The sequence below is a fragment of the Perognathus longimembris genome, chromosome 1 (genome assembly GCF_023159225.1).
Source record: "Perognathus longimembris pacificus isolate PPM17 chromosome 1, ASM2315922v1, whole genome shotgun sequence".
In the NCBI taxonomy this organism is placed as follows: domain Eukaryota; kingdom Metazoa; phylum Chordata; class Mammalia; order Rodentia; family Heteromyidae; genus Perognathus; species Perognathus longimembris.
The window spans coordinates 46,973,669-46,996,302 of NC_063161.1; the positions used below are offsets into that span (position 1 = coordinate 46,973,669).

Below are 22,634 nucleotides of genomic sequence, written 5' to 3' on the forward strand. Positions count from 1 at the left end.
AAAAAAAAAAAAAGAAGGTAAAAGGAAAAAGCTACACGAAATGTGTAATCCTGTACATTAAGAAAAGGGTAACATTCTAATAAAGACTGCAAATTAGGTAATTGATACTGCTTCTCTTGAAGGGTTGCTGTATGACTTAAATGAGAACATGGATAATGAGACACGTAGAAGAGAGGTGGAGAATCAGAGTTCAATAAAGTTTCTCATATCCAATTCAGAATGGTGGCTCTGTGTTTAGGATTGTACTGACGGTACCTTGTACAAGGTTTCCATCTGCCCACGGGAACAAATACAGAAAATGTCTCACCAGAGAAGCGTCCTTCCTCTCTCTAATCAATTGTTACATGTGAGATTAAAAGTTAAATGATTCCAGCAGCAATTTAAAAGTCTACTATCAGAGTCCTAGGCAGAAGAACACAGGCACACAGACACAGACACAGACACACACACAGACACACACACACACACACACACACACACACACACACAGGGCGGGGGGAGGGGGGGAGGCTTCCTGAGTGCTGAATATAAATGTACATGGCTCCAATGTTACTTTACTTAAAGCAACATTTTTCTTGTTTATTTTGTTATTCTCCATTTCTTTTTGGACCATGTCACCCCTTCCCTCCACACTTATTCTTTTCTTTTCTTTTTTTCCAGTTCTGGGCCTTGGACTCAGGGCCTGAGCACTATCCCTGGCTTCTTTTTGCTCAAGGCTAGAACTCTACCACTTGAGCCACAGCACCACTTCTGGCCATTTTCTATATATGTGGTGCTGGGGAATCGAACCCAGGGCCTCATGTATACGAGGCAAGCACTCTTGCCACTAGGCCATATTCCCAGCTGTATTCTTCATTTCTTAAGAAAATAAAATACTGGGTTCTGGTGGCTCACACTTGCAATCTTAGCTATTTAGGAGGTTGTGTGAAGATCTGACAACCATGTTACATGCCAGCCTGGGCAGACAAATCTGTGACACTGTTATCTCCAATTACTCAGTAAAAATCCAGAAGTAGAGGCATGGTTCAAGTAGTAGAGCTCCAGATATGAGCAGAAAAAGTCAAAGAAGAGACCTAAATTCAAGCCTTGGTACCAGTACTGGCAAAAAAAAATAAAAAAGGAGAAAAAGAAGGTATGAGTAGGGATAAATTTGTTCAAAGTTCACTGTGTGAGCTTATGGAAATCAGACAATGAACTCTTCTCATCTTAAAAAGGTATATTAGCTCAAAAAATAAAACAATAAACAAGTAAAAATAATTTCTCTACACCCATCCCTCTAATTTATAATTGGTTTTTTATTTTGCATTATCACACTCTCTTTATTTCTTCAGCTTTTGGAGACCTGTACACATTATGAGCTTTTACCTACAATTACAAGGACAGTGATTTATATAACTATAGTATAACAATCCAATTCAGGAAATTTAATATATGTAAAATATTTACAAGATGAATTCAATGGTATTATTATCCTAATAGAGTGCAGCCTCACACTTTCCATTTGGCTGTTCTTTGGCTGTTTTTTTTGCCTTCTTGAATCTAGAGTTGTTTGTCTCTTTTTGTTTTCCATGACAGTGACCATTTGGAGAGCACAGGCTTCTGTCTGTGAGGAATTCCCCAGTTTACCTGATCCTAAGTCCATTCCATCTATGGTGGAGGGGCAGTACTGTCAGGATGGTGGAGAGCCATGCTGTATCCCAGTGTGTCTCCTCAGGAAGCATGTAGACAATGTTTTGCCATTATCGAGCATGATGTGGTATTGGGCTTTCTTTAATACTTAAAGCCTTATTTCCCTCTTTAATTATTAAGCACTTTTAGATATTTAAAAACTGGGCAAATAGCCTACTTCTTATCACATTTTCCACTTGTGCTATATATACTCGTTTCAGTACTTCCTTCTTTTCTTTTCTTTCTTTTTTTGGCACTGAAGTTTGAACTGAGGAGTTAGTGCTTGCTGGGCTTGCTTGTGTACAGTGTTGCTCTACCACTTGAGTCACACCCTCCTGTCCAAGTCAGACTATTTGCTGGTGATTTGGAGATAAGAGTCTCACAGACTTTCCTTCTTGGCCTGGCTGCCAATCATGGCTCTCAGAGCTCAGCCTCCTGAGTAGCTGGGATTGCAGATTTGAGCCACTGGCAATAATCTCTTTTTATTCTTCTTAGAGCTCTCTTGCAAGTTCAAAAAAACCATTTCAAAATAAATATTTAAAAGTTAAAGTTTAAATTCTACAATATGCTATTCAAGTACTTCTTGTCTCTCACCTCAACTTCTGTTATCTGTGTCACTCACTCATGGTATAGCAGGATCAACCTAATTAATTTTCTCCCAAACATATATTATAGATTTCCATGTTGGCATTTGTGGAGACTCAGATTTCTGTCAAGACAGCATTTTTCTTTTCTTCTCCAGACTCTTTTGAAATTCTATCCAACCTGGTCAACCTTAATTTAAAATCAGTAATTTGGGGTGTTTTTTTTTAATAAGTCAATTGCACATTCATCCTGAGAATTGGTTCAATATTCTGTAATCAAAAAGATCAGCAGACTCGTTCAGAAACTTCCTTAAATTGATTTCCTACATTTGGGTTCAGTCACCCGGGACTGTTTCCCAAGTGCTTAGGGAATGGGTGTGGGCTGCCACCTGGTGGCGCGTGCAAGTACATCCGTTTGGGAGTCCATCTGTGAGCTCAGGAAGTTTTTCAGGATGAGTACAATCAGGAAGCACACCAGCCCCGTTTTTTTCATCGGACCGTCGCAACCCCCACTTTTTGTAGGTCATCTGAAAGGAAGCGTCTTAAAGATTATCTTCATGATCACTAGCGTTGCTGGAAACAAAATATACTGGAAAGTACCTTCAGTAAAGGAACATATATGATCCTTGCACCATTATTCCCGGAAGGAATGTGAAATCCACCCAAGCATGAAGAAGTCTGAAGGGCAGGCTCTTCAACTCCTTCCCTTTTGCCCACGTAGGTCAGAAGGAACCAATTCAAACAACAGAGGGTAGAACTGTAGAGTGCTTTCAGTAGATTAAATCTAACACCACACCCATCCTCCTTAGTTCTTCTAAGGCAGGTGGCAGTGCAAGTTGTGGGTGGGTAGCTGCAGAGACAGGCGCATGAGAAAAGAAACAGGGGTAGGGGTGGGGGGCAGCCCAGACAAGTTTGCCTCCTGTGGTTTGGAGTGGTTCTATCCAGTTTCACTTTCTCTGCTTTGCAAATTACTTCCTTTCTGATTCTCTCTGAGGCCACCTCTCTTTTTTCCTCTGAGTCTCAACAGAGAATTTTTCCTTCTCTCCCCAAGCCAAGAGACAAAAGTCTCCTGGGAGCTGAGACTCCTGAACATAATTATTGATTCAACCTCAAGGAGAGACACTGGATGCCTTTAGGTTTCCATTCCTCTCTGGGGTCTGACTATTGCTATGAGCATTTGCAGTGTATCAGTATGTGGTAGAGAGAGAACAATAGCTAAGAGCCAGTGCTTCTCTTTCAGGGTCAAAGGCAGAGTTGAGAACTATTCCACATTTCTGACTTATCAAGTCTAGACAGTAGATTCTAGATAGATATCTTCTAGGATAGAGACTTGGACACCCATCCTACTAAGTTCCCAGATCCCTCCTTCTCTTGTGCACTTCGGCCCTCATCCTAGGCTCCAGGCTCTCCTCTAAAACAGACCACCCAGCATCTAATCCCACTTCCGCTGACCTTCATGAGGTCTTATGCCTTTGAGTTGAACTGGTTGGATCAGAAAGAACCAAGATGGAGTAGAGACTCACCAGGCAAACAATCCTGCATTCCAGACACCTGAGTACCAACATGAATGTCATTGTTGAATCTAAACAAGAAATACCTGAAGGATCTGTAGAGTGAAGACAATGTCTCCCAAAGAAATTTCCTTGGAATGTGCCTCAAAAAAAAAAAAAAAAAACACCAAATATTTTGAGCACAGCACTGGTGGCTCATGCCTGTAATCTTAGCTACTCAGGAGACTGAGATCTGAAGATTGAGGTTCAAAGCCAGACTGGGCAAGAAAGTCTGTGAGACTCTTATCTCCAATTAATAGCCAGAAAACCAGAAGTGGCACTGTGGCTAAAGTGGTAGAGTGCTAGCCTTGAACTGAGGGACAGCACCCAGGCCCGAATTTCAAGTCCAATGACCGGCAGAAAAAAAAATCATTTTGTAAATACAAATCATTTTGTAAAGGAGTATCTCTTCTTGAAGTATCGAAAGTGTTAAAAGCATGCTATGTAAAGTAACATGGATTTTTTTTTTTGTTATTTCTCTTTATGATGTACGTGCATGCATAGACACACACACACACACACACACACACACACACACTCATGAGAAAGGGCTAGCTGGGAAACACCCATTGCTTAGGGGCCTTCATGTCTAGAACACAGAAAATGGAGAAGGACATGAAGACCTAGGCAGAACATTTTCTGTCTAGAGAAAGTTCCAGAAAAATCTTGATTACTACTCCCTTTCAAGCCTTTGGTGAAAGAAGGAGGACAAATTTATTAAGAACCTTACCTGGGCAGTTTGGAGGAACAGATGCCTACCAAAAAAAAAAAAAAAAGGACATTTTACAGCTCCAGAATCTGAGTGGTAAGTGGAAGCAGATGACATGCATCTGGGCCTGGACTGAAGGGCCCAGCTGTCTGACAGAGTAGGGACCATCAACAGCAGCTTCTCTACCCTGGGACAGGCTCTCTGGGCAGCTGTCCTGGCTCTGCCCCAGCGCTGGGCAAGTTGCCAGCTGAGCCTTCAGCTCTGTGGCTTCTAAACTTGTGCCCAGCCCCGTCCATCTGTCTGATGGGCACATCCGTGCTTAGAAACAGTCCCAACTTCCCAGACTTCCTAGGTGACATGCCTACAGGTAATGTTATCTGAAAGCAATGCGTACTTGGCTTTGCAACTGAGATTTTTTACAATGCATTTTCTAGGCTCTCTATCATAATTTCTTACCAAAGATTCGTTACTAAACATTTTCATTCTCTACAGTAAGTCATATAGCTATGGAGGCTTGTGCCGATGTAGATTTCTAAGTCCAAGAAAATCTTGGGGAGTATTTCTCTCTTTGGCAGAAAAGAATGCCAACATACAAATAAAACTAAGAAAGTATTGTGTGGTTAGAGTTGAATTCATCAGATTCTTGTTCTAGCTCATTGTTCCCTGTAAATTCCATGACAAGGGGAAGCATCTGGGAATGACAACCTAGCTGTGGGATGAGTAACAGACTGATGAAACATAAAAATAATAGAGAGTAAGTTTGTTTTCATTTAGTGCACAAGCTTTTACTTACAACCAGGTGCAAAATGAGAAAATCTTATTTTATTTCATTTTTTTGTGCTGGCCCTGGGACCTGACACTGCCTGAGCTGTTGTGCTCGATGCTAGTGTTTGACCACTTAATCCATAGCTTCACTCAGCTTTTTGGTGATTAACTGGAGATAACAGTCTCATAGACTTTCCTGCTTGAGTTAGCTTTGAGCCATGATCCTTAGAACTAAGCCTCCTGAGTAGCCAGGATTGCAGGCATGAGCCATGACCCAGTGAACAAAGCTCTTATTTTACAGAAAAAAAAGGCAAACCTTTCCCAAAACAATTTGTGGGTAACATCTGTAATCCTAGCAATGCAGGAGGCTGAGATGTGAGAATGGTAATTCCAACACAGCCTGCGCAGGAAAAATACAGAGAAATAGAAAAAAAAATCATCATTCTCATCACATTATACTTAAGTATCAAGTTGAACAGATTTTTTAAATTTAAGCTCCTTTCTGCCATATTATAGCTATGTTGTCACTACTTAGAGGAGTGAAACTATTGGTAATTAAAAATGGAAGTTGGAGACATGGTTAAAGGAGCCAGAACTGTAGTTCTGGCTAGAAAACTAGAAAGAATAATAAGCAGGTGAAAAATCAGTCATTGATAGCATATTGAAGGAATGCCTCATACAATAAGTATGATAAACATTTATAAGTAAATAATATAAGAAAAGGCACAGGAAAAAAATCTGATATGAGATAGCACCAAAGGAGACAAGGGAGAGAGGGATGAGACATGAATACACACACACACACACACACACACACACACACACACACACACACACATCCTATGTGTGCGTGAGGAAAGATGGGGAGAAATCTTTCAGAGCCTAACCTTTTAAGCGTCTAGGTACCTTCTAGGTACTGAGGACTACTACATGGAAGATGTCTCTAGGGTTTAGAGTTTAATTTTTTTGAGAAAAGTAGTCATTTACTAGGGAAAGCGAAACTTTGACATTGTCTAAACATAAAAATGCAGTGCTAAGAAATTAACACAGAGAAAAAGGGAAAGCTCCTTACAATGTTATGCTGTATTAAAAAAACAAAAACAACAACAAGCTTCTGAGAAATTTACAAAAGCGGGAAAGAGCTATGAAAACAAATAAACTTTGGCACACATAGGGTGTTAAACTGCTCCTAAGAGCGAAGTATGAGATGATTTGCAGTACATTGAGTTCTATTTGTTCATTTATTCCGTGGTCCTGGGAGTTGAATCCAGCACCTTTCACATGCAAGGCAGGGATTCTACCACTTGAGGGGGTCTTGATAACTGATCATATCAGCTGGATCTTCTTCCTGTCTTAGCAGCCTGAGAAGCTGGGATTACAGGTGTGTGTCACTATGGCAGGTTAGAGATTTCCCCTTTTTAAATACCTCCTCTTGTTTTTGTTCTAGACACACACATGGATATGTTGCCAGACTCCCATCATTCCATGGAATGCTGCTTTCTCTCAAGAGCAAGAGATGGAGAGCTGCTAGAGGTCACTGAAAGGAAGGCCTCTCCACTTGTGAGCTTGGCAGTGAGAGATGGTTTCATTTTCCTTCTCTGGAGCTAGAGCAAAGGATGTGGCTAGGTGGGGGGGGGGGGCTGTGCAGATGTGTGTGTGTGTGTGTGTGTTTTTCTCATTTCCGCTTCCCCTTTCCTGATGGCAGCAGCAGTTGAATGACAGCAGGGAGAAAGTGGCCTTCAGATCTATACCATGAGAACAGCCCATTGTTCTTCCCCCTGTCTCCTCTGGTGGGATTGGCTCAGCTTTGAAAATCCTTCCTCTCCAACTCAGGTCTCTATCCACAGTCAGGTAAGAGTGGCTTTTAAATCTTGGGCTATGCTGTTCTAGAATGATATTAGGAGACAAAAGGAAACAAGCTACAGAAAAAGTCAGGCCCACCAAGACATAAGACCTCTTTCCTCCCTGACTGCAACCTTGCAGGCAACATCATTGCTCCTTAGGAACAGGATGCCATTCAAGGATTGCAATGCATGGGTGGGTTCCTTTGATGTGCTGAATGACTATGTGACCAGTTCGTGTGACTTAATTCTATGTACTCTATTCTTCACATTATTTAAGTTAACTCTTGCCAAACTCACTTTTGGGGTTCAGCTCTTTCCAAGGGAGAGGCTTCTGATGAGCCACTTTCCCAATGTCCTGTTCCCAATGTGCCCTGTTCTAGCCACCATGCCTCTGTTCGGAAAAACCAACCTGGCCCAACTTGGCTTTCTGGGGATTGAGATCTCTTTCTTCAAAAGCTGAAGAAGAGTATTGTGGTGTGGGTGAATTACAGTAAGATCTAGTGGGGTTAGTCACAAAAGAAGACTGACACCGTGGGATGATGCCAGGCTACATGAACATCAATCTCAAGTTAGCTAATCTCCTGTCAGGACTGATTCTTATTGTTCCAGTTTTCAGAAATGGATTTTTCAATGAGCTACATAATTCTAGGGCTTGAAAGGGGTCAGTTGCCTGTACCCCCTTGTCTTAGTGATGTCAGGCTGTGTTATGTTACCATCTACATGACTGCTGAGTAGGGTGTGGGAGGGGAGAGATCCTCCATATTTGGGGTTTTCCCATCCTTGCACTGAGTTCACCAGTGGATAGAAGAGAAGAGTTGCCTCCTCCGAGCAAAACATGAACAAGACAAACTCCCATAGACGTGGTGTGCATACACAGAAAAGATTGAGAAGAAATACCCAGTAAAGAACTAGTAACTATATCTACTATAAAAGTCCCTGAATAGAGAGAGTCAAGGGACTTTCTAATAGGATAGGAGATTGGATGTTGTAGGCCTGCAAATTTGTATGGCCAAACTTCAGGCTTGCCAGTCATTCTGTGTGAGCAGTTAGTCACAGGTCAGGAATGTCCTGTAACATCGAAGCATTGCTATGGATAGAGGAAGCTAGGCTTGTTGTCTGTCTACTAGAATAGGATCCATGATGAGAAGCTAGTGAGGAGAAATAGGAGGAGGTCAAATGTGCATTCTTCCTTATAGGCACCCCAGAAACTACTTACAACTATAGGAATGACATGTTCTTGTTCCTAGGAAGCACAGGTAAAATCCTGAGATTAAGAATTATGGAGTGGCCATGTAGCCCTAACATAGTTGTTTTCAGGCCAAGATGGATGCTTCAAAAGTCAAATCGAAAACGGAGAGCCCATGTTGTGACTCATACATTCCCCTCTGGCCTACAGTAAAGGACAAAGAGCAGACAGGTATTTCTACTTGAAAGCTCAGAGCTGTTCCATTTTCCCACCTTAAGAAAGACAAGACGGAAGTGGCTAACTGGATACACACTGAGTTCTGTGCCCATTGTCCATGTAGGCCTAACACATAGATTTGGAGTGAGCATATTATTATTCAAATGAGCTGAGGGATGAGAAGAAAAATGTAGCTACTGAGAAGTAAAAAAAGGAAGTTGGACAATAATGTACATAAGGAAAAGAGCTTCATTACTAAGAAAATAAGATTGAAGAATTAATGATATAGATTCAGAGATAACTCAATGACCAAAAATTCTTGTCCTGATGCACAGGGAAAGTCTGATTGCATCCCTTAGAACACAGGCCATGGACAAGGTGAGGTTCGCGGTTCACCCCTAATGTACATCCCCAAAGGTTTCTCGCGGTTGCTGCAGTTACTGCTTTGATAATACTTTTGGTGAGGAGATAGAGCTCTTCCCTGGTCTTAAACAACTAGAGGTCAATTTTATTGTCTCACCTCTATCCGACCTTACAATTTCTGATTTTGCTGTATTACGTAGAATGATAAAACATTCTGTACAATACACAATGATGAAAATTACTTTTATTCTCTTCAGTGGTAGTTGGATTCTAGAACTCTTGACTGATTGTGGAGGTTACAGGAATGCAACTCTAGTGCAAGGTAAGTAAATGGACAAAGGGTTAGAAATAATAATGGAAGGCCAAATAAGGCCTTGGGGGAGATTCAGGCAGGAAGCAACAGAAGCAGTGTGGGAACTTTCTTGGTTAGTGAAAAAGTGGGAAAGATAGGTGCAGACTTCAGATTCCTCATGGAGGATACAATAAATACAGTAGTGGAGTAAAACCATTATCAGTGAATGTGGTAATCAGGTTTCAGAAGGAATTTTTTTTCTTACCATTCCTGGGGCTTGAACTCAGGGCCTGAGCACTGTCTCTGGCTTCTTTGTGCTCAAGGCTAGCCCTCTACCACTTGAGCCATAGTGCCACTTCCAGCTTTTTTCTGGTATGTGGTACTTAGGTATCAAACCCAGGGCTTCATGTATGCTAGGAGAACACTCTACCAATAGGCCACAATCCCAGCCCCAGTTTCAGAAGGAACTTTTGACTGAGGAATGGGTAAAAATCTACAGTGGAAAATTCTGGGAAACAGTTCTATATAGATAGGAGAAATTCTAGTTTAAGCTTTATGAATTTAGCCAGACTTAGGGAATTCACAAGATCTACCAACAAAGGATTGGAAAAGGTATGCTGTCTTTCTCTTCTTTCCAAGGAAGACAGCATAGAATCTAAGGCCGTGACTCAAGTCAGAAGCACCTGCCCCATGATGCAGTAGTTAGTAAAAATTTTCTAGTCTATGATTTCAGGTACAATTCTTGCTCCTTTGAAGGTACAGCATTTACTCACCCATAAGAACTTGAAACTTATTGTGCCATGCCCTGAGAGAAAGAGTTAGGGCTTAGATTACAAGGGGTGGTACATAAGACTAGAGGGGTGTCATTTACTCTCATGTTGAATATGACACAGGTATGTGTGCTAGCTAATTGCTAGACACTGCTCAGAAGCAGATTAATTTGAACAGGGCTTGGAAGGGTAGATAGGACTTGATTGAGGAGACAAGGTGATAAATCTGGATAAACTAAGGCAAAGAAGTGGAAAATTCAGGCTTAGAGGCATGGGTCCATTGGTACAGTGCTAGCCAGTGAGCAAAAGTGTCAGGTACTGAGTTCAAGTGCTGATCTTGGACTTAACCAAAAAAGAAAAGGAAAAGAAATGGAAAATTCAAATATAGGGGACTACAAGCAACACATGATTTAGTCACATTTATTTGGGTTCCATATAAACTTTCCTTGTTTGGGTTTCCCAGTTTTCCAAAGTTGTGAAATGTATATGTCTGGGAACCCTGAAACTCAATGTTAATTTATGAATGGGAATTTGTGAGTGAGAGCAACTCCAGAGGCCACTGGGTCTTTTCCTATGCTCTATAGGAAAACTATATGACTGCATTTCCTTTTACTGTCACGACTTCTAAAATAGTTCATACTCAGTCAGAATGTCTGAAAATAAATTCAAGAGCATGGGTGTTATAGGTAAATCTACTGGATCCCACTAATTCATCTCTGGGTGATAGAATGATGGCTGATATTTTAGGATATGTATTGAATTTTTTTGCCATTTAACAAAGCAATTTAGGTTTACAACGGATGTTGATCTATGTCACCCCTTCAACATTTTCATACCCCTACCCTTTGACCTATCAATTCCCTATTTTTCTTAGTTTTGTGAGTAAAGGGGTGAAGAGAGAAGAGTGGATGAGAACACACAGATCAAGACACGCTGTATTCATAAACTGCTTCATTTCATTGGCAACTCCTTTGTACAATTACTGAAAGATGATAAAAATATTTAAAACAACACAAAAATGATGGCTAACTAGAAAACTTAAGTGACTTGCCAGAGCCAACTAAACAAAGTTTGGAAGAACATCCATGCACCCTAAATCCTATTCATTCTTTTCACAATGCCAAATTCTGTTGCTTTATAGGAATATATTTTTGTACAACTTATATAGAGAAAGCACCTCTGGCCCCTTCTCTGTATTGCAAGGGGCCCCAAGGCCTTTAGGGCGGCTATCTCAACATCTGTCCTCCATTTCTTTGTAACATATTCAGGGTGGCTACATTATCAGATAATCATTTGCCACTTCCTCTGAATTCTCATGAATACTCAGGCCTTCCCCCTATCACCATAAGCCAGACATTTGTAGTTTTCCTGAGTTTGTTTTTTTGGTGGTATTTATGTACAGTGTTTCTACAGAATACTCCATGAACAGCTTTTACAACCCAAGTATGGTGGATATTTGGGGCACTTCATTTGTTCTGTTTCCCCATGTCAGGTGTACCATGTTGAGAAGAATGGCTGTCTTGTATATTTTCTCTTAAATCTGAGACCACTGCAGGATCTTCAAGTGATCAAATTCCCAGCTGAGTTACCTGAGAATAGTTGTCTTCTGCAGTGAATAGTGGAGCTCTGAATCCACATAGTCTTTTCATTGCTTTAACGACCATAACCATTTGTTTGCAAACCTTTCTCTGGCATCTGTTAAGCATTAAGAATTTCTATTTCAACAAGCATTTTCCTTTAGGTATTTATACTGAGTGAAATTTCTGTAAGCAGGACATAAAGACAGACAACAAGTAGAATAGATACAGATGATAGTCAAATAAATACAGCCTCTGTCTTCAATAATATGGATTCTTGAGGGAGATATGAGTCCTAGAATAACATTTTGTCATTTTTCCAGTTTTCAACCTTCCCTCTGCCAATATTTTACTTACTTAGTAAGTACATAGTTAAATAATAGGAGTATAGTTTTGAATCAATCTCCTTGCATAGTTCTAAGGTGAATCTGTAAGGCATAAAGATTCCACGGGGAACAATCACTTACAAAATATTATTTTTCTTAGAGAATAAGTGTTTTCCACGCTGCTATCAGGTGTTGGGTTCTGTTTTAGAAATTTAGCCACAAAAAATCCTAGCAAAAATCCTTGGTCCTCTCAGAGCTTATATGCCAATCAGAAAAGTGAACAATAAATGAAATTAGTTTATGAAATATATACAAAGAGCATTATAAAACTAAGAAGTTAAGCAAGACAGGTACTTAGGGAATGAGTCTAGGATGGGCTGTGAAATCTAGGCTTGGCTTCTGGGGGAGGAAGTTGGTTCAGAGCTTGGATTTTCAGGTTGAGTGTGTCAAACATTGAGGAAGAAGAAAAAGGATATTTAAGAAAAAGTTAAGGAAAAATAGGTGGTCAGGAAGGGGTGGAGAAGAAGTTAGCCACTAGGACTGTGAGATATTTTCAGAGATGTGGGAGAAATGTAGAAGAGATTCATATCACAGGGGATGTTGAAACCCTCTCACTCTCATGAGATTCTAAGACTTTGCTAGATAAAGTGGCAACTCAGCATTAAAATACTGCATCCAGAAAGGTGTAGTACTGAAAGTAATGAATGCCAGAGCAGTCATGTCCTCTCCAAGAAACTGAAACAAGAGAAAGGGACTAAATTTTCCTGGGTGATGATTGGTAGAAATTTGGAAGTCAGTTGTTCCTCCTCTCTTTCCTCTAATTTTTCACCTTTTATCTTGCTAACCATTCTTCTTTTTTTACTTTGCCTTCCTGTCATCATGCTTTCTTGTCCCTTCTCTGAAGTTCCTTTCACCACCAAATTCCACCAAAAATAATCTTGTGTGAAGCTTCCTTATGATATAAACTTCATTCAATGATTTAAGTTTCTCCAAAAAGACACACAAGGTCAGTTTTCATAGCATTCACTGCCATCTCCTCTAGGAAAACGGTTTTGGACTGGACCTGAATTTTTTTTAAAAAGTGTAAATCAGATAGCAGTAATGATACATTAGTTTTCTTCTGACAAGCTTTGTCTCTAGTAAGGGGAGGCATCCAAAAGTATTTTATTATCTTAGAAGTATATTCTGTGCTTAGGATTCTTAAAAAAAACAAACCTATTTTAGTACGTATTGACTGAATGTCACACACACACACACACACACGCACACACAGTTTTAAGGACAGAAGTCTCTGGAAACTAGCACTCTTGCCTTTGTTTTCTTCCTTTAATTTTCCTTGAAGTGTAGCTCAAAAAGTGTAGCTCTGAAGTTGATGCTTTTATGACAGCTCAAAGGAATAGGAGGGTACAACAGAGTGAATCCTGGTGCAGTATGTGATTTCCACTGTGGTGGGAAGTAGGTGTGGCCAGAGGGGAAGAGGAAGCAGGAAGGACCAACTGTTTAGCCTTCAGTGTTTCTAAGCTCTAGCTGGATAATTAGATGGTTATATCCTTGCTTTTTTTTCCTCTTTAAATTCTATGTCTGGGGTTATACTTTTTGCAAGAAAATAGAGGTGCTGGTTATATAATGTTAAGTGAATGATAAACATATGAAACAGGGTAAGAAACTCAATCTTACAGAAACTGGTTGACAAATTAGAAAGTGATTCCCCATTAAATTGCTGCCTACTAGTTATTTCAGGCAGTGTCCCTTTCTTTTTAAGATAAAGAATTTTTTTTCTGTGAAGAAAAAATCCTATCTGGACCATTTATATGTCAAATATGATAAAACAATCAGCCCTTCCTCCCTAATTCAGAATGTCAATAGGTGAGGAGACATTCTGGTTGTGAGATCTCAGCAAAGCTGTTTGATCTTAGATATTTGAAACTTATTTTTAATATATCATGAGTAGGACAAAGTCACATGAATTCTATAAATTGTAATTTCAAAGATGTTGTAGTTTTAATGGAAGCTTCTGACAGACAAGATCCTTACTAATTAAGGCAAACTGGCTTAGCAATTCAGCTAGCACCAGGAGAGGTGTGTATGTTCATAAAACTTTCTCTATGCTCCCCTGATTCTGTGATGTTCCAAGCTTTCAGATTTAACTGATTTGTAAGACATAACCTGTTACTTACACCTTTGAGGGGGAACAGAGAAGAAGGTGGGCTCAGCATCTCCTCAGGCCTCTTGAATAAGCAGAGAGATCATATCCCTGTATCCCTTGTGAGGAGGAAACCTTGAGCAGAGGATGAGGGACTATCACTGTGTTTCAGTTCTTACGACAACATCAGCCTGTGGGAAGTCACTGAGGCCCATGGAGGCTTCTGTGTTGAGTCCAACTTCTTGGGAGAAAAGAAGGGCCTGGCTGCTACAGAGTCGTAACTGGCAGACACAGGTTCTTGAAGAAGAGGCTGCGGCTGCCCTTCAGGATGTCCCAGGTCCTGGGCCTTCCAGCCTGGATGATGTTTTCCGGGAAGGTAAGAGGTTGTTAGGCATTACTTAGCATCCCACATGGTAGGAAGAATTATGACAACAACTACAAGTCCCATTTTGACTAGGTGATATTAGTATACTGGAATGGGGGCATGAAGGGACACAAAATGATGCATTATGTTGGGAACTTTTTTTTAAAGCCACAGAGATACACTTTCCTTTATTCTCTATTTCTTTTTTTTTTCCAGAATAGAAAGCAGTGAACCCAATGTCTTGGGCATTTTTCAGGTTTGCTGGTGAAAGGAAAATATCTGCTCCCTTTATATACAGCTATATTCCTCCCTTACCTTAAAATAGGTGTTTTTCTCACCTATCTTAAAGTAAAGCTTTGTGGAAGCTGGGCATCTGTGATTCACACCTGTAAACCTAGCTACTTCAGGAGAGTGCAGCCAGCCTGAGAAGGAAAGTCTATGAGATTCTTATGTCCAATAAACTACAAAAAAAAAAAAAAATCCAGAAGTAAAACTGCAGCTCAAGTGGTAGAGTGCTAGCCTTGAGCAGAAAAGCCTAGTGGACAAGCACCCAAGCCTTGAGTTTAAGCCCCAGGAACTACACCAAAAAAAATAAAAAAGGAAATGCTTTGTAGGATGGGAAAAAATTATCATGGTTTCTACCAGGATAAACTGTGGATTGGAATGAGTTATACCAACAAGGTGTGGTTTCCATGAGTTCTCACAAGACCTGGTGTCTTCCTTTCTAGGAACTCCAATCAATAAGATTGAAGACTGGCTACAGGATTGTGGGTGAGTGCTGGACAGGTAGTGGGACTGGAGGTGGGTGACGGTTGGCTGTTCTTATATCTGTGACCCTTGAGAACTCAGAAAATGGATTTGAACAAAGCCTGGGGAATAAGGTTGTTGGAAAGTGTGTTAAAGGGATTTGGGAGTCAACTGATGATTCAGAATTTGGTCATATGCCACAGTGGTCACCAGGCTAACTCTAACAAGAAATAAAAAATCTGTTTCTACAGGGAATGACTGGGCTGAGCTCTAGATCCCTTTTGGTACAGAGTCTTCCATTGTGAGACAAAAGAGAAGTTGGAAAACGGTCTATATGAGGAGCAAGGCAGGGCTGTGCTCTTTGTTTCTACTCTAGAAACTGGAAGGCTCAGGGTTAGCATAAGGGACATCCAAAGAGATGAAAATCCAGGCCTTTCAAAATAAAATATATATAATCTCTTTTCACAGAAACACTTTCAAATAGAAACTTCCCTATCCCACAGTCCCCTACCATTTTAGATTCAGTCTCCACAAATACAAAGGTAAGCGTCTGCAGCCTACTTTATTTTTATTTATTTTATTATTTTTATTTTTTTGGCCAGTCCTGGGCCTTGGACTCAGGGCCTGAGCACTGTCCCTGGCTTCTTTTTGCTCAAGGCTAGCACTCTGCCACTTGAGCCACAGCGCCACTTCTGGCTGTTTTCTGTATATGTAGTGCTGGAGAATCGAACCCAGGGCTCATGTATACGAGGCAAGCACTCTTGCCACGAGGCTATATCCCCAGCCCAGTCTGCAACCTACTTAAGTGTGATTCATCCTATTAGCACAAATTCTCCGAACCTGTGAAACTTCTGCCTGCTCCTTATGCCTCCTCCACACATCTTTCAAACTGTATATATCCTTCAAAATACACCCATCCATTAATGGACAACAAATTGGGCTTTCTGGGTAGGAAATAAATGATAATGAACAACTTAAGGTTGTTTATTTTAACTCTGGAAGGTGATGACAATATGGGCTTACTTTGTGTTTGTTTCTGATGTTCACAAGTTATGTTTTCTTTATGTCCTCATCTTATTCACAATTCAGTGACTTCAAAGTCAGTGGAGCTGTCCTGAAAATTCTGGAGGGGAAAAGCATTATTGTCATAGAAATGTTTGTGGGTCTTGTTGAGGTACATAGGAATAAATACTGCCTTTGGTTTTAAAGGGCTAGACCAAATTTACCCCGAAGAATCATTAGCTCAGTTAAAATCTTGATCTTATTAGCCACCCCTGTCAGTTCAAGTCAGCAGTCATTAAGTTTTCACTTGTCTAATGTCTGATGGTCTTCATCACCTGAAATGGTGCAAAGTATTTTAAAATACACATACATACACACACACCAGCTATTCTAGCTGAATTCTCAGAAATACAAGAATGTCAGTTCTAGAAATCACCATTCCCCCATCCACATTCTGCAAAGTCCCAAACCCAAACTTGTCATGAAAAATGTGGTCTAAGGAGTGAAACTTTCCAAGATTTGGGGAAATAAATTCTCGTGTAACAAATTGTATGTAAGCAATAAATTCTTTTCTTCTCCCACTCCTGCAAAGTAGGACAGTCCCATCACAAATTTCCAAAGATTCATGTCAATTTGAAATGAGATGATACAGGGGTAGGTGCTCCATGCTCTATGATGCCGCTTAGAAGGAGAAACTTTACGTCTGGCTTGCTAGTATGAGCATGAGTTTGTTGTTCTAGCTACTAGGGAAGTTGAGGCAGGAGAATTGCTTAGATCTATGAGTTGAAGACAATGTTTTAGAAATCTAATCCAACTGTAAAAAAATTAGTTGTTTTGTTTATTTAAAAAATAGCTGGACACAGTGGTTCAGTTCTGTAATTCAGTTCTCTAACTCAGAAGATGGAGAATGGAAGGGTCATAGTTTAGAGCTGCTAGCCTGGGCAAATAATTAGCAAGACCCCATCTCAACAAATATACTGGGTATGGTGGTGTGCTATAGTGGTCCCAGATATGTTAGAGACCATAGATAAAGGAAAATATTCTAAATGAGCCCTGGCCAAAAATAGGACATCATATCTAACAAAAAAACCTAAAGGCAAAAATGGCTGGAGGAGGTGTGGTTGTTTCAAGTGACAGAACACTTGCCTTGCAAAGAGCCAAGTACTGCCAATATATAAGTAAAATAAATATAAGTTAATAAAAATAAATGGAGGTTTACACTTAATTAATATTTCACAAAATGAGTCTACCTGTAGAAAGATCCATCTATCTACTTATTTATCAGAAAGCAAATCGTCAAAAATGATACTCATCATCCTTTCAATAATGGATGGAATCCTCTAGTGGGCAGAAAGGATAGGGCAACACATCATTTGTATCTTTATTATTTACTTCATTTTTATTACTTTATATTCCATTATGTATTTTACTTAATATTTTATTTATTTCTGAGGCAAATATATCAGCATGTTCACAGGCAGAATAATTGCATGGTATCTCTCATAGTTCTCCACTTCTCTGTGCTTTGCTAACACTCCTATATTCAAACTTCAGAAAGCCCATAAAGCGTGATTAGCACACTTAACATTTCTCTTTGGAAGGGAAATTGTTAGATTTATATACGTACGTATATACATATCCATATTTCTGTGTTTTTCTATTTTCTCTCTAATAAATATGGGATACAGTCATGCATTGTGTAGCCACAACTTTAGCCAGTGACCAACTTCATAGAGACCAGGAGTCCCCTAAGATTATATGTGATATTTGCACATTGATGAAGTTATCTAAGAATGTATTTCTCAGAATATAATCCCTGTCATTTAGGCCACATGTGCCTGAACTTGTTCATTCTGTAGGGAAATAGTAAGAGTTGAATAATGACAATGGCGATTACGAATGGTGGTGGGAGGAAAAGTACACTGGAGTGTATGACGTATGACTCACTGTGGCCATTGATTCTTTGACTGCCAGGACCACAGAGGAAAGGGACCCCATATTCTCTGGTTAAAACTGTCTCCAATGTGGCTAGTGCTCTGGGAGGTACTTTTCCAATTCGGTTTCAAAACCATTGAATTTATATTTGCTTTTTAGTGGTAGCAAGGTTTTCTTCTCTGACAAGTTCTTTAAGAAAATCCATTCTTGCCCTTGGCAAGTTAGTGTTACTTTCTCTCAATGCAACTGAATCTAGGTGCAGCCCATTCTACTACAGGATTACAATGCACATGTGTGACAAACTATGGCTCTTTACCTTTTCTCTACTAAAGTTCTCAGGGGATTTTTTGAGGCAGGACTTCGTTATTTGTGACTCATCAGAGGAAATTTGAGGGCCCCAAGTCATCTAGATGAGCTTCCACTTAATTCTGCAGATATACATACAGGGGAAGTACGAGAAGATAGACATATTTTCTAGAATACAACAATTTTTATGCTTTATTTTTATGCTTCTCTACTGTGTGTTTATGAACTGAATATAATAGAGAAGTATTACTTCAATGCTTCTATCTTAGGTTTGAGAGAGACTTTGCTAAGGGACCTATCAAAGCATGGGAGGAAAGAAGGGAACAGAGATGGATCCTATCCCTATCCATCAAATTTGGTGGCCTGTGCTACAATGCTTGAAATGCCTCATGCTTGGATGATAGCTAAGAAGTCTCAAAGGATCATGTTCAGTGAGAACACAGCAATACAATTATTCCTTGTCTACTGTTAGAGTAAATACTACATACACATAGGAAAGTGTCCTGCCTATGGGCTCATGCTGGGCTGGTTGCCAGCAAGAAATTACAAATATCCAACAACCAATGAACTGTAGGACAAATACCCAATAAAGACTCATAAATATCAATGAAATTTGCTTCGGACAAACCAGGAATTTTATTAGTCATATTTCAATGTAAATTTTTATTGAAGTATCACACATACTTACATATGTATGTTGCAATTTAATTTTTAATATAAATTGGATAAATGTGTGCTAGTCTCATTGGAAGTTAAATGAGTGTTTAATACACACTGTGAAGAATTTTCACCAGAGTACTAGAACAAGGAAACTTAAAGCAGACATTATGAATTCTTTAAAAGCCTCCTTTCTGAGACCTTCCACTCACACTTCTGCCTGAGGGTAACTAATTTAGGCTCATGAATAAGTTTCAGAATTTCTTGAATTTTGCATAAATAGGATTCTACAACATGCATTACTTTGCCTGTTTGTGTGTTTTATTTTTACATTTTCCATTGTGATCTTCATTCATGTACTTACATGCAGTTGTAGGTCACTGCTTTTTGTTGGATTATAGAATTAAATTGTACAGTTCTTATAGAGTCTTTATGTTTTACAATTGATACAGACTCCAGGGTGTCTTTCCTGGGTTATTTTGCTTAGTATTTCTTTTCTTTTTTGTTTTTGTTTTTGTTTTGGTTGCCAGTCCTGGGGTGTGGACTCAGGGCCTGCACATTGTCCCTGGCTTCTTTTTTTTTTTTTTTTTTTTTTTGGCCAGTCGTGGGCCTTGGACTCAGGGCCTGAGCACTGTCCCTGGCTTCTTCCCGCTCAAGACTAGCACTCTGCCACTTGAGCCACAGCGCCGCTTCTGGCCGTTTTCTGTATATGTGGTGCTGGGGAATCGAACCTAGGGCCTCGTGTATCCGAGGCAGGCACTCTTGCCACTAGGCTATATCCCCAGCCCCCTGGCTTCTTTTTGCTCAAGGCTATCACTCTACCCCTTGAGACACAGTGCCACTTCCGGCTTTTTCTATATATGTGGTGTTGAGGACTTGAACCCAGGGCTTCATGTATACAAGGTGAGCACTTTAACACTAGGCCATATTCCCAGCCATCTGCCTAGTATTTCTTAAGGAGAATATATGTAGGCATTTCCATTGAGCACAAGAGGAATAGTAGGCTCTAGAAATGGCATTGGTAATTCTGTCCAAAATGCTTCAAAATATGATTTTTTGGGGCCAGTCCTGGGGCTTGGACTCAGGGCCTGAGCACTGTCCCTGGTTTCTTTTTGCTCAAGGCTAGCACACTGCCACTTGAGCCACAGCGCCACTTCTGGCCGTTTTCTGTATATGTGGTGCTGGGGAATGGAACCCAGGGCCTCATGTATATGAGGCAAACATTCTTGTCACTAGGCCATATCCCCAGCCCCAAAATAAATATGATATTTTTTGAGTGTCAACAGGACAACAGGAGTGGAAACATTCCACATTTGACTTTGTGTGATGGGTACTTTATTGCAAGCATTATATAAAGTTGCCTTCAAGCTATATGTTTATTAAACATAACTAAATTTTATCTTTAAACTTAGGCCTCTGGCCTAATATATCTTACTAGATATCTTTGTGAAAATTGTAACAATTGGAAATAAGGTATCTAAAATGCTTCTGATCCCAAACATTTCTGACAAAGAATTGTAAATGTGTTCTATGTAGCTATGAGGCAAATATTAAATATAATAATAAATGCCATATTCTAGTGGTAAATAGCTTTATTAGTTGTAGTTTTTAGTAATCATAAGTATTAAATTCCATTAACAATATAGTGTTTGTAGTATTATATTACAAAATATTCGTGTAGAATTATATATTAAAAAATATCCATTTGTACTTGTAGTTGTCTTATTCAAATTACCCATTCTTAATTAGGTTGAGCATAATTTTACCTTTTATAATACATGTGAAATAGTTTTTTTCCATAAGGACATAAAATTCAGATTTTCAAAAACATGGCTGAATTTTCTGCTATTAAAAGGAAGCTTCCAGCAAAAAATGCCAATAGATGTAATGATTTGCTTTGTAAAATTGTTCTTCTGGTAGAGATAGTAAATGTTTGATAAGACAATATCATAAAATCTAAAACTATCTCTAACCACGATGCATTTTTTTCTGTTTCCTGAAAGACATGATAGTCAGAATGAACACAATTCTGAGAAAAATAGAGGGTGTGGGTGAACAAGTGACCTAAAAGTTTCAAGATAAAAAAAAAATGTTTGCATTTGTTATGGCCACAGATTCCTCTTCTCCACTATATCTTCCTCAGTTTTCCTTCTTAATTTTCCTTTCCTACTTTACCTAAAGATTGGAAGGATCATCACAAAGCAGACTTTAGACAATACAACCAAGGAAGTGCCAGCAAAATGAAAAACGTAGTATATTTCAGTCCCATCTCCTCATGACTAGATCTATGAGTCTGTGACTCAAGTAACCACTGGAACTTAGTGTTCTCCAATATAAAAAGCAAGCTAGCTGGGTGCCAGTGGCTCATGCCTACAGCCCTAGCTAATCAGGAGGCCGAGATCTGAGGATTGTGCTTCAAAACTAACCCACGTAAGAAAGTCCATGAGCGTATCTCCAGTTAAGTACCCCAAATGCCAGAAGTGGAGTTGTTGCTCAAGTCATTGAGTGCTAGCAAAATATAATGTTCTATTGCAAAAAAGCAAAGGGACAGCAACACACACACACACACACACACACACACACACACACACACACACACAAACCTAGTTAAGTGCTACCATCTTTCTTCCACTGAAAAGTGAAATGAGCATGTGAAAGATATTTGAGGAAAAAACACACTGAAATAATGTAGTGATTGTTTTTGGGTTTTAGAGACACTGAAGATCTTGCTGAAGACACAGGAGAGTCTACAGACAATGGTGAGTTTAGACTCATTCTCTTCCGTATGGATAGTGATACAGCTCTGTAAAGTGTGTGAGTATTTATATATGCCAACAGGCATAAATATGTGTGTGGCAAAGTGCCTGGCTGTCTTTAGGGCCTGAAAATCACCTTTCACTTGTCACTTTCACTTGGGGAAGTCCAAGATGTTAGGAAAATAGTTGTTGGCCAAATCACAGGCTGTAGGAATGTGAGTGGTTGTTCTGATAACAACCACTGCTATGAGACAATCAGTGTGTGTGTGTGTGTGTGTGTGTGTGTGTGTGTGTGTGTGTTGTATACCCTCATGTGCTTACTATTGATCTGAAGATTGGGTAGCTGACCATGTATACAAGACACAGACTAGTTACCAGTGGGCATATGTGAGATTCTGAATCTAGACATGCTTGCAGTTGAGATAGCATATGTTAAGCTCAGGGTAGTTTCTCTAACATTGGATACCTAGTGTACTTGTTTTGTCATGTAAATCCAAGGACACATGGGGATGTTCATGTATGTAGGTGTGCATGCATGTGTGTATGTGTTCTGACTTTTTTGTTTTGTTTTGTTTTTTGTATGCACCTGTGTGATCTTTGGTTGATTATTTGATAGGGTGCTACAGCCATGGGATCAGCTTTGAAGATGACTTGACCCTTGGAGCAGAGGGTGAGTGGTCCTACTCTCTGAAGCTGAGACCAGGAAGAGGCAATATATTGGTTGAATTACAGATGGAAGAGAAAGAAAAAACAACTTTAGAAATAATCAGGTTTTCCTGGGCTCCTATCTGGAGTGGAAAAATAATTCTATAATATCATGTAAAATCAGAGAGTATCGTGTGATCAGAAACTTTTAACCAGTCTATTATATCTC

At 39.7% G+C, this 22,634-nt stretch overlaps 1 protein-coding gene across 3 annotated transcripts in view; it reads left to right on the forward strand.

Annotated features, from left to right (window-relative positions):
- Positions 1 to 14,206: 14,206 nt before the first annotated feature.
- Tespa1 (thymocyte expressed, positive selection associated 1) overlaps positions 14,207 to 22,634 on the forward strand; it is a 32,997-nt gene continuing 24,569 nt past the window's right edge. For all 3 annotated transcript variants that reach the window (XM_048362637.1, XM_048362656.1, XM_048362646.1), the window contains exons 1-4: positions 14,207 to 14,369; positions 15,086 to 15,128; positions 21,717 to 21,763; positions 22,377 to 22,430. In XM_048362637.1, coding sequence (XP_048218594.1) covers positions 14,207 to 14,369; positions 15,086 to 15,128; positions 21,717 to 21,763; positions 22,377 to 22,430 — 307 coding nt within the window. The remainder of the gene's footprint in view (positions 14,370 to 15,085; positions 15,129 to 21,716; positions 21,764 to 22,376; positions 22,431 to 22,634) is intronic.